This window comes from Raphanus sativus, chromosome 3 (genome assembly GCF_000801105.2).
Source record: "Raphanus sativus cultivar WK10039 chromosome 3, ASM80110v3, whole genome shotgun sequence".
Lineage (NCBI taxonomy): Eukaryota > Viridiplantae > Streptophyta > Magnoliopsida > Brassicales > Brassicaceae > Raphanus > Raphanus sativus.
Genome location: NC_079513.1, coordinates 11340921 through 11355992, shown reverse-complemented (window position 1 = coordinate 11355992; position 15072 = coordinate 11340921). Strand labels below are relative to the sequence as shown.

At 34.8% G+C, this 15072-nt stretch overlaps 2 protein-coding genes and 1 non-coding gene across 5 annotated transcripts; 1 reads left to right on the top strand and 2 right to left on the bottom strand.

Annotated features, from left to right (window-relative positions):
• Nucleotides 1-2365: 2365 nt before the first annotated feature.
• Nucleotides 2366-2472, top strand: LOC130510240 (small nucleolar RNA R71). Its single transcript, XR_008943920.1, has one exon. It is a non-coding gene; the product is annotated as a small nucleolar RNA R71 (small nucleolar RNA).
• A 2949-nt stretch (nucleotides 2473-5421) lies between these two features.
• LOC108847012 (ankyrin repeat-containing protein BDA1-like) lies at nucleotides 5422-7140 on the bottom strand. The gene is made up of 2 exons (XM_018620183.2): nucleotides 6405-7140; nucleotides 5422-6275 (listed from the first exon to the last, which is right to left on the bottom strand). Exons 1-2 carry the CDS (start codon nucleotides 7074-7076, stop codon nucleotides 5481-5483), a joined length of 1467 nt encoding a protein of 488 aa, XP_018475685.1. The 5' UTR covers nucleotides 7077-7140; the 3' UTR covers nucleotides 5422-5480.
• Nucleotides 7141-12508: 5368 nt separating this feature from the next.
• On the bottom strand, nucleotides 12509-14518 carry LOC108846258 (probable serine/threonine-protein kinase PBL6). Of its 3 annotated transcripts, none has more exons than XM_057004660.1 (5): nucleotides 14266-14518; nucleotides 13830-14059; nucleotides 13569-13758; nucleotides 13101-13441; nucleotides 12509-13012 (listed from the first exon to the last, which is right to left on the bottom strand). In XM_057004660.1, the coding sequence occupies exons 1-5, from the start codon at nucleotides 14420-14422 to the stop codon at nucleotides 12683-12685; spliced, it is 1248 nt and encodes a 415-aa protein (XP_056860640.1). In that variant the 5' UTR covers nucleotides 14423-14518; the 3' UTR covers nucleotides 12509-12682. The 3 variants fall into 3 exon arrangements, with proteins under 3 accessions (XP_056860640.1, XP_018474985.1, XP_018474986.1); XM_018619483.2 differs by having other exon boundaries at nucleotides 12511-13012; nucleotides 13101-13492; XM_018619484.2 differs by having other exon boundaries at nucleotides 12511-13012; nucleotides 13101-13492; nucleotides 13830-14056.
• Between the last annotated feature and the right edge of the window lie 554 nt (nucleotides 14519-15072).

The following is a 15072-nucleotide window of genomic DNA, read 5'->3' as shown; positions in this document are numbered from 1 at the left end:
ATACATGAAAGGAGCTTCCATAGATGCTGAAATCATCCATTATGTCCTCGATCAGATCAGTAAAAATTGACATCATGCAGCGTTGGAAGGTCGCAGGAGCATTGCACAAGCCGAAGGGCATCCTCCTATATGCATATGTTCTATATGGGCATGTGAACGTCGTCTTCTCATGATCGTCTGGGTGGATGGGAATCTGAAAGAAACCTGAATAACCATCTAAAAAGCAATAGTAAGGGTGGTTAGCCAATCTCTCAAGCATTTGATCAATAAAAGGAAGTGGGAAGTGATCCTTACGAGTCGCTGCATTCAGCTTACGAAAATCAATGCACATGCGATGACCAGTAACTGTTCTAGTGGGGATCAATTCATTCTTTTCATTGGTTATCACAGTGATCCCACCCTTCTTAGGTGCAACATGAACATGACTAACCCACTTACTATCAGAGATCGCATAGATCACACCAGCTTCTAGAAGTTTTATTATCTCTTTCTTTACAACATCTTTTAGATTTGGGTTTAACCTCCTCTGATGTTCTACAGAAGTCATCGATTCATCTTCCAGGTGTATTCTATGCATGCACAGATCAGGTGAAATGCCAGGTATGTCAGCTAGAGAATTACCTAATGCCTTATGATATTTCCTCAGTTAACACAAAAGCAGAGCAGTCTCGGCATTGTTCAGGTCAGCATTCACAATGACATGGTATGTAGAATTGGGTCCAAGAAATGCATACCTGAGTCCCTTGGGAAGGGATTTGAGCTCTACCTTTGGAGCTTTAAGTTCGCTCCATGAGTCATCGGTCTGAGCTGCCGGAACATACGGGTTCTGAGGCACGGTTGTTCCATCCGATTTGCTGGACTCGCTATTCTCCCCCAGACTTAGATTTGCCACCATCCTTTCAATACTCCTGGCTGAATCCAGGACTTGGCATAGGCATCAGCATCAACACTCATGCTTGACCCTAGATCGACCAGTGAGCATGAGAAGACTGTTCTCCCAATCTGAACCGAGAGGACAAATTTTCCCGGATCACCCAGCTTCTTGATCCTTTTGTTCTGGAGCACTGCACTGCACTCCTTAGAGACAATCATGAACTCGCTGTCATCAGATATCTTCCCAGAGATCAGTCCCTTCACAAAGCTACGCATGGATGGTATCATTTGGATCGCACTCATCAGAGGAAGCTTGATAATTAGGTCTTCCAGCATCTTCCTGTACTTCATCTCCTCATTATCCTTGTGTGTAACCTTAGCCGGAACAGGTTAGGGTACTTTTGGTACATACTGACGAGCAGGGGAAGGTGCTGCAGTCGGTGGAACAACCCCAGCGGATCGCTCAGCATCAGCCGGAACAGTCTCAGTAGGTTGTTCTGCCTCTTCCTCATCTGTGGGTACAGCTTCAGGCGGTTGATCCGACTCCTTCTGCTTCCCTTTCTCAGCCGATGTGAATCTTCTGGGGTCCAGATCAGGTAGTTGCTTTCCACTCCTTAGACCCACTGCATTGCACTCCTTGGGGTTTTTATCTGTTTTTCCAGGGAGAGTTCCTTGATGTTTCTTCACACTCTCAGCAGTCTGAGCAATCTGAATATCCATCTGTCTCATATGGCTTGAGACATTGTCATACTTGGCACTCAGGACATTGAACATATGATTCATCCTGGTGTTGATGTCGTTGGTGACCTGGTTCAGTGCTTTTCCTTGGATCTGCTGACCTTGGAGCAGTTGGCTCATCATATTTGCGAGGCTCTTCATATCATCATGCGGAGCAGTCTGAGCTGGTTGTGTAGCCTGCTGATTAACCGGCTGTTTCTGGCTGTGGAACTGGACATTCTGAGCTGTGCTGAGGACAAAGGTTCTTCCATGATTTCCATAAGGCCTTTGGTATCCACTGTTCTGACCATGATTGCCTTGAGCATTATCGTCTGGTTTAGGGTTGTTGAACAGGTGGGGATTGTTCCTCACGTTAGGGTTTGGGTGATAGTTCTTGAACTGCCATCCTTGCCCATTCACATATCTTACTTCATGCTGATCCTCAGCCGACTGATCTGCCTCTGATGTACCTTCCGCGGTTGCTTTATCCTGAGGGAATTCTTCCATGATGAAGACTTGGTTCTGATTGCTCTTAATCAGCTGATCGACCTTGGCAGAGAGCTCATTAATCTTGTTGTTATCAACGCTGTTCACCTACTGAGTGCGATCAGTCTCGCGGTTATTATCAGCTGAGCTTGAAGCCATGTTCTCAATCAATGCGAAGGCACCTTGAGTGGACTGTGTCATGAAATCTCCATTACTGGCTGAGTTCAGAGCGTTCCTGTACTCCCAGCCTACTCCATTGTAGAACACTCCCAACAGGTAGTCTTCCTCAAAACCGTGATGTGGGCATTCTCTGCGGTAGACATTGAATCACTCCCATGCATCACAGAACGGCTCGTCTACTAGCTGTTTGAAGGTTGCGATCTTCTGTCTCAGAGCTGTCGTCTTCGATTTCGTGTAGAAGTGACTCAAGAAAGCAGATCAGACTTGTTCCCAAATGGTGAGTGATCCAGTAGGTAGGTAATCTAGCCAGCGAGAAGCTTTCGCATCAATCGAGAAGGGGAACAGAGTACACTTGATGTAATCGGGTGGTACTCCATTCGCTTTAGTGAAACCACACATCTTCTCAAAGTGTTCAATGTGGTCCATCGATATCTCAGCAGGAAGGCCATTGAAGATCTTCCTTTGCAGCAGACTTATCAAGGCTGGCTTGATCTCAAAGTATTGCCTAGTGCATGGTGGAGGGTTGATGGCAGATCGCGTAGCAGGCAGATTACGCAGTAAGTTTCTCTGGCCGATCTGAACAACCTCCTTCGGTTGGTTCTGCTGATTCGCAGCATTCAGAGCAGCTTGCTTGGCAGCAGCTTGCTGCGCTTGGATCGTTTGCTGCATCTGCTGCATCTGCTGTTGCATGAGTGCAAACGCAGCAGTGAGATCATCCTGGTGATCACCCATGTTGGTGTTCGTAGATCTCGGCTGTTGACGGTTCTGTCGTTCCAATCTCGCTAGTTCTTCGTTGGTAAGCTGATGCAATGGTCCTTGTGCGTTGCTCCGAGTATGCCTACTGGTCATGCACCTGGATCATCAGCTGAAACAAAGAAATAAACACGAGTTAGATATCTTAGACTATATATGAAACCGAAAATTAGAGGCAAAAAAAAAAATCTGGTCCCCGGCAACGGCGCCAAAACTTGATACACTAAAAATGAATCCTTGCTACTGCCAAGTTAACAGTTGCAATTGTAGTATTTGAGATTCAAATCCAGAGGACCAGTCTACACTCTAGTTCTATAAGTTCTGAAATCAAGCTAAGAAGAAGATATGATTTTGGTTTTAAAGAGACAATAGTTAACAAGTAAAAACACGAGATTGATTCAATTTAACAAGGAGCTAGCCTAGGGTATTTCATTGGGTGTTGAATTGGAGCCAAACAATTATTCAAGCGCGATGAAGTGCTTTCTAGAACTCGGATCACTCAGCTGGAACACTCCACTGTCGTGGCAGTGATCGCTTTGCAGATCGATCTCACCACCTAACTGTCGTTAGGATGAGGATCGATTGCAAGCCTTAGAGAACAGGTCCGATTAGTTCACTTACTACCCTAATATCTACTTTCGCTGATTAGGGATATTAAGCTCATTCAATACATGTCAATTTATCTCCTAAGCGGTTAACTAGGTGATGAACTTTAGATCTAACATCAAGTGATCAGTTTAATGAAAGCAATAAGAACACTATGAATGAAGAACAGTTATGAATCGCTTATCTATGTTTAGCTCATGTCTCAACACCCTAAAAATCCTAGGCGAGCAAGGCTACTACTCGATCATGATGCAGAGAATTAAAGACATAAATCCTGAATAAAATTGCATAAGAACAGAGTAGTAAACAATAGGGTTCAGATGATCTTCTCTATCAGAGGATGGATTTTTCTCCCTTAAAAGTTGCAAATCGCAAATTCAGTGTTCTCTTATAAAAACTAGCGTAAGAAAATAATAAGATGATAGATGGCGTTTTTATATGGAGGCGTCAATGAGCAGAAAAGAGATTAGGGCAACATGGCTTTAATTCCCGAAATAGGAGTTTCCATATTCGTCGGGAACAATTTCCGGATCATTCCGTCTACTTGTTCCGCTTGAGAGAGAACAGTTTCGGGACTGTTCTACTTGAGTGTTCTCCGTAAGAATGCTCCAAAAGGACATCTTTTCTTCATGCACCTTCTCTTCTCTCTTCTACCAACTCCAGACCTGTAAAGGGTCAAAAAGGACTAGACTGACACGAATTAGTGATTTGAAACAATATACAATGATATGAAAAATACCATATATCAATTAGTCTCCACGTTCCTGAAACCCTAGTCTCCAAGGAACCACAATATGGACCTCTTCTTGGAATGCACTTATTCCTCTTCTTTTAAGTCATAAACTTGCTCCCCAAGCTTATTCTTCTTTGCCTTTTCTCCAAGATACTCCCTTGCTCTCCAAGTCTACACAACTCCAGCTCAGCATCTCGACTCCACATGGTTTTTACCATTCAACATGACGTCTGCTTCAGCAACTATGCCAACGACTAATTCAGGACGGACATCTTTACATCAACAATTGCTTACGTCTCACAGATCAAGAAACATAAAGTTCATGTTTTCTCTCGTACCTGCCCAGGAAGATGTTCAGATTGTAGCACCAACAACCAGAAAGAAACCAAACTTTAGGTTAGTGTAACTGATGAATTGAACAAAACAAAATGTTAAAGTTGGTACCTTTAAGCGTATCAATTGTTCGCTCACTTTTAGGTGATTACTATTAATGAAGAAGAAAGCGGAGTCAATGTAGGTAAATCTTGTTTTGATATTTACGTATTAATTAGCAGAATATATAGGAGATATATTCATTTCAATAATTAAGTAACCAAATCAAACGATTTTAAACAAAAGAATGATTTTCCAAAAATGTAAAAACAACAATTTTTCAAAAAAAATAACATTAAATAAAAACAATAGCCTAAAAATAATTCAATGGCACAATATGGTAAATATGATTGAAATAGAAAGTCGCCTCAAAAAAGAGTCTTCTATTTTAATAGCATTGATGAGACATAGGTATGGGCATAAAATTCGGAACCCGAAATCCAAACCGAATCAAAAAACCCGACCCGTTATCCGACCCGAAATGTAAAAATATCCGAACGGATCTTGTAGGGTGGTACAAAAAATCTGAACCCGAAATGTTATTAACCGAATCTGAACGGATAACCCGAAAAATCCGAAATTAATAGTCAATATATATATTTTGAAAAATATATAAGTATTTATTAAATTCAATATTTGTGGTAATATGATATATAATAATAAATATTAAAATTTTAATAAATGTTTTAAGTACACATTAGTTATAAATAAATACTTTATAATTTGTTTATTGAAATAACAAGTCTTTGATACATATTGTTTACTCGTGAGACATGTAAAACTTAACAATCCAAATACAAACCCCACAAAACAGGAAAAGATAGCCAGGATGCGTTGTTTCAGATATGTTGAAGCAGCTCGCGTGGAAGTCCACTCGGTGGCGGCGACGTGTATGAACAATGTATACCATAAAAGTAGAAAACAACATGATTCCAATAAAAAATGGGATTGCCAGGACAATGAGGGGCCTTGATATTGTTCCGACTAGGCTGTTTCTATCCGGCAATATTGTGATGTATGATGCTAGCAATGCGATACCTAAAGCAGCGACTGAAGCATAGACTAGCTTCCACATGGGGAGTCCAATTATGAGGACAATGATCACAAGCATAGATGATAAGAAGGCAAACCCATTAAGACAAACAAATAAGTAGGCATCTGCGTACCACATAACCATCTTGCCAGCCCCTTTATCACCCTGCGTAAATCCGCCGGGAGGACTGAGACCAGTCTGGTATGTCGCTGTTGCTATCAGTATAGCCACCACAAGTATGGCATCCCGGCGGTCACTAGTGAGTACAGACTTCTCTCTAGTTAAGCTCAAGTTGCTCAGACCCAAAATATTGTTCCGTCTCTCTATCAAAGATAGATTTTGTTTCAAGTATCCAGCAAGAGTCGTTGTAGAACGAAAAAGTAGTCTTTCTTTAACACTGTGTAAAATTGTTCTTGCTTCGGGGAAACAAGGCGATTGGTGAGCTTGAAGTATGTCCATTGCGGTTTTTCCATCCAAATTCTTGGCTCTTACTTTAACAATTCTTCCCAATATCTTCATTATCTGCAAAATTCGAGAACACATCAAGCTAAGTTGAATATGAGACATAAGTATACGCGAACTCATTAATGCATGAAAGCATACCTTTCTACTTTCATGGAGGAACTAAATTAGATAAGAGGGACAGTTTACCTCAGTCTGATTTATCGATGCAGCAATGTGGTAGACTGTGTTTCCATCTTCATCTTTCATGTCCAAAATTTCCTCTTTGTTTACTCTCTTGATCCATCCTAACAGAACCTTAAATGCCATCAACTGTTGGTTCTTCACAGCAATGTGCACAGCTGTCTCAAATTTAATCGTCAGGTCTTCTATGGAAGAAGGACAAGCGAACAAGAGTTCACCTAACAATTCTGCATCACCTGTCTGAGCCACATGATGCAAAGGAGTAGCCCCTCCTCTTCCCTTGATGCTTACTAAGCTGCTGTCAATTGCCATAAAACCTTTCACCATTCGGATGTGGTTGTTTTGCAGGGCTAAATGCATTGGGCTGAAACCTGACACGTTTAGCTTTGAAGCAAGGGACGGCCTAAGGATCATTAACTCCATGGCAAAATGAGTTTTCCCTCTTTCAGCTGCAGTGTGTAGTGGCGTCTCACAAAACTGCACTTTATCAAAGTGACATAGAATGTTTGGATCTTCTCCTATCAACCCGTAGAGTCTTCCAATATCCCCATCTTGAGCCGCCTTCTTCAATTTCTCGTAGATCTTTTCATCTTGACTGCTCGTACTCGACCTGCCATACTGATTTGCACCTTTAGCTACTGTATCTGAGACTCTATTGACATCCACTACAAACGACATAGCTTAGGTAGTCACCCAAGCTTCAGTTCCCTCCACAGTTTTGTTTTGTTTATTGCTTTTTTAATTTTTTGCTACTGTAACACATGCTTAAATAGAAACACAAAAAGTCTCCAATCGACGACTTTTCATATAATCGACTTTGATTTTTCTACTGTATTAGACCACTCACTTTCTACAGTGCAACTAGATGGATTAATAGTATTTCAAAGTGAGTGATCCGAGAATTATGTTTAGTGGTCAAGGTAACCGGGAATTAAATTTAATGGTCGAGTGAATCGAGAATTAATTTTAGTGGTCGAGGTAACCGGGAATTAAAAATAGTGGTGGAAATGTAAAGATGTCTAGAATTAAATGACTGGTTCCATAGCATAGCTCCAAAGATCGTTGGAAGAAAACAGAAAAATAAAGGTTTCGGTGGTTAAAGCTATTTGAAAATCAGACGCTTAAGTACAAAACACAACGACTTTGATTTTTCTAATGTCAACCTACTCACTTTCCACATACCAACTATGGATTGACGGCATTTTAAAATAAGTGGTCGGGTTGACAAAAAAAAATAAAATAAGTGGTCGAGAAGAAGATAATGGGCTTTTAGCAGAAAAAAGAAGATAATAGGCTCACAAAGCTCGATGGGTCCATCCTCAACTGAAGATATGATTCATGCCGAGCTGACTTGCAGTCTTCTCTGATCTCTTTCTCCCCTCTTCTCTCTTCTCTGAATATCTATTAGTTTTAAGTTCAATGAATGTCGATGTTGATTCAGGCCATCTAGTCCATCTTATTGACATTGTATACATTTGTAACTCATACTTTTTGGAAAAGAGTAGACGAATAGTGGGGTCATCGGTAATGTACCTACCCCTTGCTTCCACAATGTGTGATCATTCCTGAGATTTAGAATAATGGGGTCGCGAGAGACACTCCTACCCCTCTGCCTCTCATGAAATCCTCTCAAACTTTTATTTTTATCTTTGAGATGCCGAAGAGAGAGATTGAAGGGAACGAGAAACACACAGACTTTTACCTTCCAGACTTGCATGAGGATTCCAATCCCTTGTATACCAAACCCCAAGACAAGCAAATCAAGTCAAATTAGGTTGGAGGTTAGCTTTGGTTCCTTCAAACACTTTCAATAAGTGCAAACATAGTTGATAGGTTTATCCACTTTAGTATATATAGTACTTCTGCAATCAGTAAATCTAAGATTGGTCTAAAGAGTGGTTAGATGACAAGTAATAAAGCAAAATAGATTATCATCCCTTCTTGACTCAATAAAAACTTTTTAAAAATATTTTAAATAAGACTCATAAAGTAGATAAACATTAGTAATCCCCCTCCAGACTTAAATTACACTACCCCCAATGTAAAACAGTCGGTAATTCGAAAAACATAAAGCGAAAGTATGAAATTTAACAAGTTAGAACATTATACCTGACTGATACCGTATCGATCGATGTAAGTGAGTGCATGTTGATCGTGGTTGAACTGGTGATGTCGATCGATATCGACATGGTCTCGTCGATCGATGAAGATGGCAAACGTCTACTCGAATCTGTTTTTTTTTTTGAAAACACCTGTATAAATAATTAAATAATTTAAATATATTTAAAATGCTTAATTCATTTTTAGATTAAAAAATAATTAATTTTATATTTTTTACGTCAAATTTTTCTATTATTTTACAAATCAAATTAAAAATCAAAAATATATTGTGTTTTCAAATTTTATTCTAATTTAGTTTCTAACAATATGTCACTTCGGTTTTCTTAACAAAGAAACATCTAACTAATATTGTATCCTTAATATAAATTTAATGTTAAATTTAAAATTTGTCTATTATATTTTCGTTTTTTCTTGCTAAATCTCATATATTAAATTTTCAATAAGTTAATATAAACATATATCTAAATTTCAAGATAATTTTAACATTTTTTGTTTATATTTTTGTAGTTTTGTATTGATTTTAATTTTACATACATGAATATTTGAATTTTTTGAAACTTAATTTGTTTTTCTAAATTGTTTTTTTTTGGCCAGTTAAAAATTTATGTGGAATTTAAAACAGTTGTGTTATATATCAAGTTAATTATCTGATGTAGAATTTTGTCTTTTATTTTATATTCATTTTATTTTGAGAGAAATATTTTCTGATATTTTTATATTTAAAAATATCAAATTAAGATGTTGATTTAGTATATTTTCAATGATATTTGTAAATTCTATATGAACACGTCAAATGAACAACAATCTCAATTTTGAAATCATATGTACTTTCAAGTCATATTGTATTTTTATTTGAAATTTTTTTATTTTTGAAGATTAATATTTTCTAATTAATCTACGGTTATCTTTCATACATTTAGATTATATAGTAAACAATATGTTGACATTCAATGATTTATGGAGTTAACTTGTATATAATATATGTTATTTGTTATTTTCAGTATCATATAACCTAAACTCTAAATTACGTGTTTTGAATTTACATATTTATAAGTTTTCCAAGTTTTATTTAATAATTATCTTTATTGGTTATACTTATGTTTAAATAATATGTGAACATTCTCAATTATATATAACATCAACTTATATATAATATATGTTATTTGTTAATATTGTCAATTGCATATAACCTAAAATTTGAAACCACATATCTTAAACCAATATATTTATAATTGTTTTAAAGTATTGCATTTTTATGTTAAATTTCAAAAATATTATAAATATCAAGTTAATTTGTATAATTTTTTTTATTTTTGTTAACCTACCTTATCTGATATTGATTTCTATTTTATTGTATCAAAGTCTTTCAATATTTATTTAAAAATTATATTTGTTTGTAATTTTTATGTTAATTTACAAAAATTAGTTTAACATAATTAACTTATATATAATGTTTTTAATTTTTAAGTTTAACTTTTTATATGATTTATATTTTATTTTGAAATGAATTGTTTTGGTAATATTAACATTGATTAGAAATAAAAGATTGAGAAAATGATTGGCATATTTTTGGTGAGAAAATAATATGTCGAAATTTTCAGTAATTTATGATATCAACTTATATATATATATATATATATATATATATATGATTTATTATTTTTGCTTATTTTTAATAGCATATAATACAAAAATTTAAATTACCTGTTTTAAATTGTCATCGATATAATTATTGGAAAGTTTTGCATTTTTTTTTAATTTTTGAAAAATTATTATATCTTCAGTTAACTTTTACTTTTTTAGCTTTCCTTATTTGATATTGATTTCTATTTAATTTTGAAACAAACAACATTTTGGAATATTGACATTTTTGGAATATTAAACTAAAATAATGATTTTTCATATTATGGTTAATTGTTTTAAATCTTATGTGTCTTCAGTTATATTATTGAATATTTTCAATAGCATATAACCTAAACTTTAAAATTCATGCGTTCTAAATTTAAACTAAAATAATGATTTCTCATATAATGGTTAATTTTTTAAAAATCATATGTGTCTTCAATCATATTATTGAATATTTTCAATAGCATATAACATAAATTTTAAAATCAAGCGTTTTAAATTTATATACTTCTAGTTGTTTAAATAGCTTGCATTTTAAGTTATTTTTTATATTTTTAAGATATTTTATGTTAATTTCGAAAATATATTATATATTAAGTTAAATTATCTATAATTCTTTGATTTTTGTAATTTTACCATATTTAATTGATTTCTGCACATAAATATGTTAATAGTACATAAGAATTGAAAGTATATATTTCTATTTCTTAACTTTACCACTTATTATTTAGTTTTTTATATTTTATATTTAATTTTTATTTGTTTTTCCTTTTTAGTAACAATGACACGTTGCATCTTTCGGACGAAATTGTTTTTGCTGATGTGAACGCTCCGTGGAGTCTGGAAGATCCATTTTATTAGTAGGGATTTGGAATATTTACTTTTTGAAAATATTAAACTAAAATAATGATTTCTCATATTATGGTTAGTTTTTTTTTAAAATCCTATGTGTCTTCAATTATATTATTGAACATTTTTAATAGCATATAACCTAAATTTTTAAAATAATGCTTTTTAAATTTATATAGTTCTAATTTTTTAAATATCTTGCATTTTAAATTATTTATTATATTTATAAGATATTTTATGTTAATTTCGAAAAATATTATATATTAACTTAAATTATCTATAATTCTTTGATTTTTGTAAATTTACCATATTTAATTGATTTCAGCACATAAATATATTAATAGTACATATGAATTGAAAGTACATATTTATATTTCTTAAGTTTACCACTTATTTTTAGTTTTTCTTATATTTATATTTATTTTTTATTTGTTTTTCCTTTTTAGTAACAATGACACGTGGCATCTTTCGGACGAAATTGTTTTCGCTGATGTGAACGCTCCTTGGAGTCTCAAAAGGTACCCTTTATTAGTAGTTTTTTTTTAAAATCCTATGTATCTTCAATCATATTATTGAATATTTTCAATAGCATATAACCTAAATTTTAAAAATCAGGCGTTTTAAATTTATATAGTTCTAATTTGGGGAGTTACTTGTGAAGAAGAGATTGTTCACAAGTAACTCCCCAAATGAGTTTGGTGCCTTCAGGTTCATAAGTGTTGACAATGTTGCCAGGTTTATGGGAACCCTCCATTAACATAATATCGATTATGGATATTTATTCTAATTTTCGAATTTATTTATTTAATTTTTAAATATAAATGGTAATAATACATTATGGATATTTTAATATAATATTTCTTATATTATATTCTTTTTTAAAAAAAAATAGGACATGTGGCATCTTTTGGAGAATTTTTTAATGATGATGTGTACGCTCTATGGAGCCTCAAAAGCGAACTTTTAATAGTTTAGATTTCTCCCCTGTTTTCCTCTGTTCTATTATTTCACGGCCTAGGCTTCCTTCAGGTTCATAAGTGTTGACAATGTTGCCAGGTTTATGGGAACCCTCCATTAATATAATATCGAATTATGGATATTTATTCTAATTTTCGAATTTATTTATTTAATTTTTAAATATAAATGGTAATAATACATTATGGATATTTTAATATAATATTTCTTATATTATATTCTTTTTAAAAAAAAATAGGACATGTGGCATCTTTTGGAGAATTTTTTAACGCTGATGTGTACGCTTTATGGAGCCTCAAAAGCGAACTTTTAATAGTATAGATTTAATTAGAATATATATATGTTTGGTATGTCTTATAATTTTTACCTATAAAATATGTATGTAATTATACAATATAATGTGTATGTATATATATATATATATATATATATAGTAACTGAAAGTAGAAAATGTGTACCATTTTAATTCACACATTAAAAACAAGATTCTATTCTACTTTCAGTTTTTACCATTCTTGTTTTTAGCCTCTGTTTGCACCGGTTTGGTGTTAACTTCTACCCAGTCCCATTATGATTTTCATGAAACCAAAATCGATATTACATGAAACCACAGTATCGCTCGAAACAAAATTGTTGCTCATATAAACGAAGCATTCTACAAATTTTTGGAAAGAACTGTTTTTTTTTTTGTTCAAACAAAGAACCGTTGTTGATTAACTTGCTTGTGCTGAACATATCTTGATCTCTTGTTTTCCTTCCTCCATACAAACATTAGATTCGATCACTCTTTTGTCTTCAACATCGACTCTTGTCTCTGTAAAATTAGACTGCTTTTCCTTGTGATTATGATCATAATTGCAAGAAGCCAAGTGATCCAAAGCCATTACTACATCAGATATCACCGGTCTCATACCAGGCTGATCTTGAACACACATTGCAGCTATCGCGAGCGCTTGATACAATCCTCTAACCGGATAATCTCCTTCCATCAAGGGATCAACCATTTTCTTGAAATTCTTCCTATCTTTAAACAACGGACGCGCCTGTAAAATCACGTGAAAACGTGTTAATTACGCTAACTAGAAAAAAAAAAGGAGAAAAGTTATAAAGTAAGAAACTTTTATCCATTACCCATCCAACTAGAGTCTGGTCTTTACGCGCTTTTGTTTTGTAAATCGCTTTCATTCCAGTGATAAGCTCCAAGAGGACAACTCCGAAACTGAAGATATCTGATTTGAATGTGAGTTGACCCGTCATTGCGTACTCAGGAGCACAGTACCCGTACGTTCCCATAACCCTTGTGGAAACATGTGTTGCGTCCCCGCTTGGTCCGACTTTAGCTAACCCAAAGTCAGAGAGTTTCGGGTGATAGTCTTCACCGAGCAAGATATTTGAACATTTTAGATCACGGTAGATCACAGGAGGCTTCATTGTATCGTGAAGATACTCCAAACCTCTCGCAGCTCCAGCCGCTATTTTCATACGGGTTTTCCAAGAAAGTGGGGTTTTACCATAAGGAAGATCTAAGGACCAAACAAAGAATACAAAAAAAGATAATGATTAAATATGCATAGAGAAGTATAATAAAATAAAACATACCATGGAGATGATCTTCAAGAGATCCTAGAGGCATGTACTCGTAGACCAGTAGCCTCTGAACACCTTGTGCGCAAAACCCTATAAGCTTTACAAGGTTGGGATGGTCAGCGAGACTTAGTGTCATCACTTCCACCACGAACTCTCTAATTCCTTGAGCACCATTACGATCAAGTTGCTTGATTGCAACAACCTGTTATCAAATAAACCATTTCACGGACTGATGAAACCTCAAGACTGATTGTTTGGATCAAGAACCATTACCTGATTGATTCTCTCAATGAGACCCTTGTATACTTTTCCGAAACCTCCTTCACCTAGAAAACAATCAGACCTGAAGTTTCCGGTAGAGACGGAGAGTTCTTCAAAGGCGAAAGTCTCTGCTTTCTTCCCTGAAACATCATCTTCCACATTTGAATCCTTTGCGTCCAAAGAGAACTGATCCTCATCGGTAGTTACCTCCTTGTTTACATCATCTCCACTCGGACTACCTTCTAAGCAATACAAACAAACACATCAATAAAAATCATATAATTTAAGAACATAAAACCTAATCATCTCTAACAAACAAACAATTCAAGAGGACGAGTAAACGCAGTCATTACGTAACGCTAAAAATCGATTAGAAAACGGCTTTTGATGGCAATGTGGCCTTAAATAGAAACGCGAGATCTTAGCTTTGGAATCTCTCAATCGATACCTGAGCTAGGTTCCGTTTGCGAATCGCGATCTGCGCTCTTGCGAACGCAGTTTGCGTCGATTTCGAGTTTATTGTGTTTGGCGAAATCGTTAATGTTGTTCTTCTTCTTCGTCTCGGATCGTTTGCTGGATTTACCCGTGCGGCCGAAGCATCCCATGGCTAAATCTACGAAGATGGGAGAGATTTTAATCTTTTGCTTATGGGGGAAGGAAGGGGAAGGCGAAGGGGGAAGGGTTACGGGAAGGAAGGAGAGAGAAAGAGGAAAGGGCGAAAGTGAGGGAGAGAGAAACTTCGGTTTTTGAACTTTTATAAATAATGGGTGTCAATCGTCTACAGGGAGGTACACGTGAGGTTACAATACACTGTATTTGTTATTTATTAGTAATACTATTAATAAGGTTTGTTCATTTAATACTCCTTTTTTCTAATTGTAGATAGTTTTATCAAAAAAAATTTTTTTTCATATTTCAATGTATATTTTGTATTGCTGGGATATTGTGCGACCATTGAAACAATGTTAGGTTTTTATAATTGGTTGAATTAATTGATTATTTTTTTTTAAATAAAAATTTCTAAGTATTTGTGCTTTTAAGCAAAACTACTTACAATTAGAAACAGATGAAGTATTAGATATGAGTCTGTGCGTTACAACGAATTTTGTTTAATGTTTTAATTTAATAAACAATATAAAATAATAAATCATTTTGTTATAGTTTTATGATTATTTTTGTATATATTGTGTGAGATTTATTTAATAATTAAAACCTCATTTTCACAGATAAATTCAAATTAATATTTGTATTTTAT

Coding starts and splice junctions, on each gene's coding strand:
- LOC108846258 (XM_018619483.2), bottom strand. CDS start 14,422: ATGGGATGCTTCGGCCGCACGGGTAAATCCAGCAAACGATCCGAGACG. Junction 14,060..14,265: donor GCAAACGGAACCTAGCTCAG/GTATCGATTGAG, acceptor TGTATTGCTTAG/AAGGTAGTCCGAGTGGAGAT. Junction 13,759..13,829: donor TCATTGAGAGAATCAATCAG/GTAATGGTTCTT, acceptor ATTTGATAACAG/GTTGTTGCAATCAAGCAACT.
- LOC108847012 (XM_018620183.2), bottom strand. CDS start 7,076: ATGTCGTTTGTAGTGGATGTCAATAGAGTCTCAGATACAGTAGCTAAA. Junction 6,276..6,404: donor CATCGATAAATCAGACTGAG/GTAAACTGTCCC, acceptor CGAATTTTGCAG/ATAATGAAGATATTGGGAAG.